This window comes from Corapipo altera, unplaced genomic scaffold, assembly GCF_003945725.1.
Source record: "Corapipo altera isolate COAL_440 unplaced genomic scaffold, ASM394572v1 61500, whole genome shotgun sequence".
In the NCBI taxonomy this organism is placed as follows: Eukaryota; Metazoa; Chordata; class Aves; order Passeriformes; family Pipridae; genus Corapipo; species Corapipo altera.
This window is the reverse complement of record NW_020885852.1, coordinates 1-8908: the sequence shown is the minus strand read 5'-3', so window position 1 is coordinate 8908 and position 8908 is coordinate 1. Positions and strand designations below refer to the sequence as shown.

Sequence of the window (8908 nt, the reverse complement as noted above, 5' to 3'; positions counted from 1 at the left end):
GGTCTGGTGGATCCCAGGATCCTGGTCCCTGGTCATCCCAAGCCTCCAGGTCCCTGGTGGCCCCATCCAGGCCTGGTGGACCCATGTGTCCAATTCTCAGTGGTCCTGAGTGTCCTCTTCCTAGTGAACCCAAGTGGACACAGGTGTCCAGATCTACTGGATCCGATGATCCTCTTCCCTGATGGATCCCAGGATCCTGGTCTCTCACGGCCCCAAATGTCCAGCTGTGGCAGATCTCAGGATCTTGGTCTCTGGTGGACACAGCTGGTCCCTGGTGGATCCTGTGATCCTGGTCCCTGGTGGACACAGCTGTCCAGGTCTGGTGGATCCCATGATCCCGTTCCCTGGTGGATCCCACGATCCTGGTCCCTGCTGGACCCCCCCATCATGTCCTTGCTGTACCCAGTGTCCAGGTGTCCACATGTCCTCAATGGCCACCCTCACTCCCGGTGGCCCCAGGGGTGTGTCCCCCAGTGTCCCCAGTGCCGAGTGATCCCACCCCAGGTGGGGGGCGTGGCTGATCCTTCCCCCTCCACCCCCCAGTGGTCCCACACCTTCATACTCATGGACATGGCCGGGCTCCAGGACTACGAGCTCTTCTTCAAGACGCAGGAGCTGAAGAAGAAGTGGCTGGAGCAGTTCGAGATGGCCCTGTAGGTTCCTCCAGCCCCGGGGGGGGTCACCTGCCCCACTGAGTGGTCCCGGGGGGGACCAAGTTTGCCCCCACCAGACTCAGCTTCCCCCCCATCTCTCCCCAGCTCCAACATCTTCCCCGAGCACGCCCTGGCCGACGGACACGACTTCCAGATGTTCTCCTTCGAGGACACCACGTCCTGCAGGGCCTGTCAGATGTTGCTGAGGTAGGACCCCAAAATGACGTCCCCCACCCTCCTGGGGAGGTGGGAGGTGAGACGGGAGACAGGGTTGTGGGGCTCTGGGAGAAGGGGAGGCCCCAGGTGGGGGATTGGAGGTGGGGTGGGGTCTTGATGGGTCAGTTGGGTGAGTTGAGGTCAAGGTGGGTCAAGGTGTGAGTTGGAAATGGAGGGGACAGGTTGAGGCCTGAGTAGGTCAAGATAATGGGGGATTGAGTCTTGGGGGGATTGAGAGCTGGGGGGAGTCAAGGAACCTCTTGGGGGTCAAGGCCTGAGTGGCCCCAAGGTGGGTCAAGGGTTGGGTGGAGGTCAAGGTGGGTCAAGACTAAGGTGAATCAAGTCTTAGATGAAGGTCAAGGTGGGTCAAGGGTTGGGTGGAGGTCAAAGTGGATCAAGGTTGATTGGTCAGTCAAGGTTGGTTGGAGGATAATGAGGTGGGCCAAGACTGAGGTGGGTCAAGACCAAGGTGGATCTAGGCCTGGGTGGACCAAGGCCAAGCTGGGTCCCTCCTGGATGGGTTCAAACCATGGGGATTGATCCTGGTGGGGTCGAGACCAACATGGGCCAAGAACTAGGTAGGTCAAGGGCTGGATTGGCCAACCGGGTGTGTTGGGGATTGGTCAGGCCTGGGTTGGCTCAGGTGGGTGTGTCTGGTGGTGCCCTCAGTGACTGTGACCCAGTGTCTCCCCTTGTGCCCCCGTGTCCCCAGGGGCACTTTCTACCAGGGCTATCGCTGCAGCCGCTGCCGGGCCCCCGCCCACAAGGAGTGTCTGGGCCGGGTGGGGACGTGCGGCAAGGCTGGAGCAGGTGAGGGGCATCATGGGATACGGGGGGGTATTAGGGGATGGGGGGGAGAGGCTCTGGGGGGGAAACAGGGGATGGGGAGGAGTGGGGTATTGTGGGACACAAGATGGCTGCCACTGAGTATCATGGGACACAAGATGGCTGCCATTGAGTAACAGGAGATACAATATGGCTGACACAGCACAGGGCATTGTGGGATACAAGATGGCTGCCACTGAGTATCAAGGGATACAATGTGGCTGCCATTGAGTACCATGGGATACAATATGGCTGACACAGCACAGGGCATTGTGGGATACAAGATGGCTGCCACTGAGCATCATGGGATACAAGATGGTGGACACAGTCCAGGCCATTGTGGGATATCTTAGCAGCGGCCACCCATGGAGCCTAATTAACCCAGAGTGTTAATTAAGGGGGGTGCTAATTAACCCCAGGATTAATTAGGGGAGGGGCTAATTAGCCTCATGTCTTATTAGCCCCATCCTTAGAGGGGGAATAATTAGAGGAGGGGCTAATTAGCCCCAAGCATTAACTAGGAGAGGAGCTAATTACCCCATCATTAACTAGGGGAGGGTCAATTACCCCACAATTAATTAGGGAGCACCAATTACCCTCATGATTATTACAGTAGAATTAATTACTCACTCATTAATTAGGGGAGCACTAATTACCCCACTAACGAGTGTTTCCTCTCCCTCTGTCCCCCCCCAGATTCCGGCTCTGGCCCCAGGAAGGTAGCGGGGAAATGGTTCAAAATGGGCTGAAAAGGCCCGAATTTGGGGGGTGGGGGTCTCTGGGGGGGGTTCAGTCCCACCCCTGCCACCCCCCGACCCCTCCCCCTCCAATGGAGGTCCTGTTGCCCCTCCCCCACTCACGGGGGTCCCGTTGCCCCCCCCCAGAACAAGTCGCAGCGTCCGGGACCCGACAAGAAACGGGGGGACCTGGGTGAGGAATTTTGGGGGGGTCCCGAACCCTGGGGTCAAAATTTGGGGTGGGAGGGTGGGTCTGGCACCCTTCGGATTGATTTTGGGGGGCAAAGGGGGGGTCTGACCCCCCAGTCCATGTCTGGGGGGGGCTCAGGGGGGTCTGACACACCCCCCCAGTCCATGTTGGTGGGGTTGTGGGGGTCTCTGACCCCCCCGGGTTGATTTTGGGGGGGCAAAGGGGGGTCTGATCCCCCCGTAGCCCATATTTGGGGGTGGCACAGGGGGGTCTGACCCCCCCAGTCCATATTTGGGGGTGGCACAGGGGGGTCTGACCCTCCCAGTCCATATTTGGGGGTGGCACAGGGGGGTCTGACCCCCCCAGTCCATGTTTGTGGGGTTGTGGAGGTCTCTGACCCCCCCTGAGTTGATTTTTGGGGGGGTGACCACCCCTAGTCCATGTTTGGGGGGGGGATCAGCGGGGTCTGACCCCCTCCCAGTCCATATTTGGGGGTGGCACAGGGGGGGTCTGACCCCCCCCCCCCAGCCCATATTTGTGGATTCGAGGGGATCTCTGGCCCACCCCGAGGTTTGGGGGTCTCGGGGGTCTCCATTGACCCCCCCCGTGGCCCCCCCAGGGCTCCCCAAGGTTGAGACCACCCAACCCTACAGCGGCGTCCCCCCCCCGCCGGGGGTCCTGGGACCCCCCCTGCGCCTCAGCCCCGGTGACGTCATCGAGGTCACGGCGGCCGAGGCCGAGGAGCTCTGGTGGCAGGTTGGGGGGGTGGGGGGGGGATATGGGACCCCCGGGGTGGGGGTGGGACCCTCAGGAGGGAAATGGGACCCCCAGGGTGGGTCTGGGACCCTCAAGAGGGAAATGGGACCCCCAGGGTGGGTCTGGGACCCTCAAGAGGGAAATGGGACCCCTGGGGTGGGAAATGGACCCTTAGGGTGGGTCTGGGACCCTCAAGAGGGAAATGGGACCCCTGGGGTGGGGACGGGACCCTTAAGAGGTAAATGAGACCCCTGGGGTGGGGACGGGACCTTCAGGAGGGAAATGGGACCCTCAAGAGGGAAGGGGGACCCCTGGGATGGGGACGGGACCCTCGGGGTGAGTTTGGGACCCTCAGAAGGGAAATGGGACCCCCAGGGTAGGGATGGGACCCTCAGGAGGGAAATGGGACCCCCGAGGTGGGGATGGGACCCTCAGGAGGGAAATGGGACCCCCCGGGTGGGGGTGGGACCCTCAAGAGGGAAATGGGACCCTCAAGAGGGAAGGGGGACCCCTGGGATGGGGACCGGACCCCCGGGATGGGGGTGGGAACCTTAGGAGGGAAATGAATCCCTCGGGGTGAGTTTGGGACCCTCAAGAGGGAAATGGGACCCTCAAGAGGGAAATGGGACTCTCAAGAGGGTGAGGAGTGGATCCTCAGGAGGGAAATGGGACCCTCCGGGATGGGAGCGGGACCCTTGGGAGGGGACGGGACCCCCGGGATGAGAGTGGGACCCTCAGGAGGGAAATGGGACCCTTGGGGTGGGAAGTGGACCCTCAGGGTGGGGTCGGGACCCTCAGGAGGGAAATGGGACCAACCCCAGTCCCACATTTCCCAACCCCAATCCTGGATTTCCCATCCAAATCCCACATCTCCCAAGCCCGATCCCTCATTTCCCAACTCTAGTCCCACATTTCCCAACTCCTAGCTCGGATTTCCCCATCCCACATTTCCCAATCCCGGATTTCCCAGCCCCAATCCCACATTTCCCAACCCCCACCCTCCCTTTCCCTGAGGCGGGGGCGGGACCCCCGGGGGTGGGTCTGGGACTCTCAGGAGGGAAATGGGACCCTCGGGCTGGGGAAGGGACCCCCGGGATGGGGGTGGGACCCTCAGGAGGGAAATGGGACCCTCAGGGTGGGGAAGGGACCCTCAGGAGGAAAACAGGACCCCTGGGGGGGGACAGGACCCTCGGGGTGAGTTTGGGACCCTCAAGAGGAAAATGGGACCCCCGGGGTGGGGACAGGACCCTCAAGAGGGAAAGGGGACCCCTGGGGTGGGATTGGGACCCCCATGGTCCTACTGGGATGGGGTTGGGACCCCCATGGCCATACTGGGATGGGGTTGGGACCCCCATGGCCATACTGGGATGGGGTTGGGGTCCCCATGGTCCAATTGGGATGGGGTTGGGACCCCCATGGTCATAGTGGGTTGGGGTTGGGACCCCCATGGTCCTACTGGGATGGGATTGGGACCGCCATGGACCTACTGGGATGGGGAACAGACCCCCATGACCATACTGGGATGGGGTTGGGGTCCCCATGGCCATACTGGGATGGGGAACAGACCCCCATGGTCCTACTGGGATGGGATTGGGGCCCCCATGGTCCAACTGGGATGGGGTTGGGACCCCCATGGCCATACTGGGATGGGATTGGGACCCCCATGGCCATACTGGGATGGGGTTGGGACCCCCATGGCCATACTGGGATGGGGACCCCCGTGGTCCTTCCCACCCCCTGGAAAGGACCCCCATGACCAGAGGGGACCCCCGTGGTCCTTCCCAACCCCCTGGGGGTCTGGGGGCACCCCCTGATACCCCCCGGACCCCCCAATCCTCCCCCCCCAGGGCAGGAACGTGGCCAGTGGCGACCAGGGCTGGTTCCCCAGTGGTGCCGTGAGACCCTTCGTGGCTGTGAGTTTGGGGACCCCCAAACCTCCCCCCCAGGGACTCCCCGACCCTCCCCGGTGGCCCTGAGGGGTTTGGGGGGGGTCCTGGAATTGGGGGGGGGTCTCAGAGGAATCACCTGGTGATTCTCCGACCCCAAAATCTACTCCCTCCCCAGGGACCCCCCAACTCGTGTCCCCACAGGGGGTTTGGGGGTTCCCGGGATTTGGGGGGTCCTGGGATTTGGAGGGAGTCTCAGAGGAATCACCTTGTGCGTCCCCCCGACCCCAAAATCTGCTCCCTCCCCAGGGACCCCCCAACTCGTGTCCCCACAGGAGGTTTGGGTGTTCCCGGGATTTGGGGGGTCCCGGGTTTGGGGGGGGGGGTCTTGGAGGGGTCACCTCGTGTGTGTGTGTGTCCCCGACCCCAAAATCTGCTCCCTCCCCAGGGACCCCCCAACTTGTGTCCCCACAGGGGGTTTGGGGTTCCTGGGATTTCAGGGGGTGTCTTGGAGGGGTCACCTCGTGTGTGTGTGTCCCCCCCACCCCGATCCCAAACTCTGTTCCCTCCCCCCCCCAGGTGCCATTGCCGGATCTCTCCGTGTACCCCTGGTCAGTGCTGGGGACCCCCCACTGCCCCCCAAACCCTCCTCTGGGACCCTCCAAACCCCTCCTCTAGGACCCCCCAAAATCCTCCTCTGGGACCCCCATTGCCCCTGGGACCCCCCAAAATCCTCCTCTGAGATCCCTCAAATCCTCCTCTGGGCCCCCCATTGCCCCTGGGACCCCCCCCAAAATCGTCTTATGGGACCCCCCAAATCCTCCTCTGGGCCCCTCATTGCTCCTGGGACCCCAAAATCCTCCTCTGGGCCCCTCATTGCTCCTGGGACCCCAAAATCCTCCTCTGGTACCCCCCATTGTCCCTGGGATCCTGAAATCTTCCCCTGGAATCCCAAAATCCTCCCCTGGGGCCCCCAAATCCTCCCCTGGGATCCTAAAATTCTCCTCTGGGACTCCGAAATCCTCCTCTGGGCCCCCCACAAAATCCTGCTCTGGGCCCCCCATTGCCCCTGGGACCTCCCCAAATCCTTCTCTGGGACCCCAAAATCCTCCTCTGGGACCCCCATTGCCCCTGAGACCCCAAAATCCTTCTCTGGGACCCCCAAATCCTCCTCTGGGTCTCCCATTGCCCCTGGGATCCCCCAAATCCTCCTCTGGGACCCCAAAATCCTCCTCTGGGCCCCCCATTGTCCCTGGGACCCCCAAATCCTCCTCTGGGACCCCAAAATCCTCCTCTGGGCCCCCCATTGCCCCTGGGCCCCCCAAAATCCTTCTCTGGGCCCCCCGTTGCCCCTGGGCCCCCCAAAATCCTCCTCTGGGCCCCCCATTGACCCTGGGACCCCAAAATCCTGCCCTAGGACACCCCACATCCTCCTCTGGGCCCCTCTCCCTCGGGGACCCCGCCCCCCCGACCCCCCGTGGGTTCTCTTTGGGGTCTCAGACCCCCCGAACCCCCCGTGGGTTCTCTTTGGGGTCTCAGAACCCCCGAACCCCCCCGTGTGTGCTCTTTGGGGTCTCAGAGCCCCCGAAACCCCCCAGAGCAGGGGGCGTGGTGCTATTTGGGATCTCAGAGCCCCCAAACCCCCTCGTGGGTGCTCTTTGGGGTCTCAGAGCCTCCGAACCCCCCGGGGGTGCTCTTTGGGGTCTGAGATCCCCCAAACCACCCCGTGGGTGCTCTTTGGGGTCTCTGAGCCCCCGAACCCCCCCAAGCTCCCCCGTGGGTTCTCTTTGGGGTCTCAGAGCTCCCAAACCGCCCCGTGGGTGCTCTTTGGGGTCTCAGAGCCCCCAAACCCCCCCGAGCTCCCCCGTGGGTGCTCTTTGGGGTCTCAGAGCCCCCGAACCCCCCCTAGCCCCCCCGTGGGTGCTCTTTGGGGTCTCTGAGCCCCCAAACCGCCCCGTGGGTGCTCTTTGGGGTCTCAGAGCGCTCAACTCCCCCCGCGGGTGCTCTTTGGGGTCCGTGACGCCCCTTCCCCCGCAGGTACGCGGGTCCCATGGAGCGGGGGGGGGCGGAGCAGGTCCTGGCCCCCCGCTCCGACGGCGCGTTCCTGGTGCGGCAGCGGGTCAAGGATTCGGGGGAATTCGCCATCAGCATCAAGTAGGGCCCGGGGAACCCCTTTTTGGGGTCGGGGGGGGACTCACAGAGTCCCCGGTGACCCCCCACGGGTGTGTCCCCCCCTCAGGTACCGCGGGGAGGTGAAGCACATCAAGGTGATGACGGGGGAGGGGCTCTATAGGGTCACCGACAAGAAGGTGTTCAAGGGGCTGGTGGTGAGTGAGGGACACCCCCCCCCAGAGACCCCACAGCGCTGCGGGACCCCCCCGGGGGGATTTGGGGGATTGAGTGTTTTGAGTGTGATGGCCCCGTGGTGGGGTTGGGGGTTTTTGGGGTGTGGTGCCTCCCCAGTGCTCTTTGGGGGTGTTTTAGGGGGTTATTTTCCCCCGGTGGGTTCAGGGACTGTTGTGGGGGTGATGACCCCACTGCAGGGTTTGGGGTGGTGTCCCCCTGATGGACTCTGGGGATGTTTTGGGGGTGAGGACCCCACAGTGGGGTTTGGGGTGGTGTCCCCCTGATGGACTCTGGGAGTGTTTTGGGGGTGATGACCCCATTGCAGGGTTTGGGGTGGTGTCTCCCTGATGGGCTCTGGGGGTGTTTTGGGGGTGATGACCCCACAGTGGGGTTGGGGGTTTTTGGGGTGTGGTGCCTCCCCAGTGCTCTCTGGGGGTGTTTTAGGGGGTTGTTTCCCCCCCCCCCCCCGGTGGGTTCAGGGGTGTTGTGGGGTTGGTGACCCCGTGGGGTTGGTGACCCCGTGGTGTCCCCGTGTCCCCCAGGAGCTGGTGGAGTTCTACCGGCGCAGCTCCCTCAGGGATTGTTTCAAGGCCCTGGACACGACGCTCGTGGTGCCCTTCAAGGAGCCCGAGAGCCGCGCGGGACCCCGAGCCCCGGGTACGGCCTGGGGGGGTCCCACAGTGGGGTGGGGGGGATGGACACGTTGGGATGGACATGGAGGGGTCCCACAGTGGGGTGGGGGGGATGGACATGTTGGGATGGACATGGAGGGGTCCCACAGTGGGGTGAGGGTGGGACGGACACATTGGGATGGACACGGAGGGGGGATGGACACATTGGGAGGGTCACGGAGGGGTCCCACATCAAGGGTGAGGGTGTGATGGACACGTTGGGATGGATATGGAGGGGTCCTGGGGAGGGATGGACACATTGGGATGGACATGGAGGGGTCCTGGGGAGGGATGGACACATGGGGATGGACATGGAGGGGTCCCACAGCGGGGTGAGGGGGTGTGGATGCAATGGGATGGACATGGAGGGGTCCCACAGTGGGATAGAGGTGGGATGGACACATTGGGATGGACACATTGGGATGGACACATTGGGATGGAAACATTGGGAGGGTCATGGAGGGGTCCCACAGTGGGGTGGGGAGGATGGACACATTAGGATGGACATGGACATTGGGATGGACATGGAGGGGAGATGGACACATTGGGATGGATATGGACATTGGGATGGACATGGAGGGGAGATGGACACATTGGGATGCATATGGAGGGGGGATGGACATGTTGG

General features: G+C 62.9%; 1 protein-coding gene across 1 annotated transcript; it reads left to right on the top strand.

The window, feature by feature from the left end:
• Positions 1-543: 543 nt before the first annotated feature.
• LOC113940848 (proto-oncogene vav-like) lies at positions 544-8266 on the top strand (the record flags this gene model as incomplete). The annotated part of the gene is made up of 11 exons (XM_027632000.1): positions 544-653; positions 759-860; positions 1582-1679; positions 2391-2413; positions 2579-2624; positions 3241-3377; positions 5225-5290; positions 5843-5874; positions 7301-7417; positions 7503-7590; positions 8152-8266. Coding segments are annotated over 11 exons (934 nt in total), but the record flags the coding sequence as incomplete, so codon positions are not given.
• Positions 8267-8908: the final 642 nt, after the last annotated feature.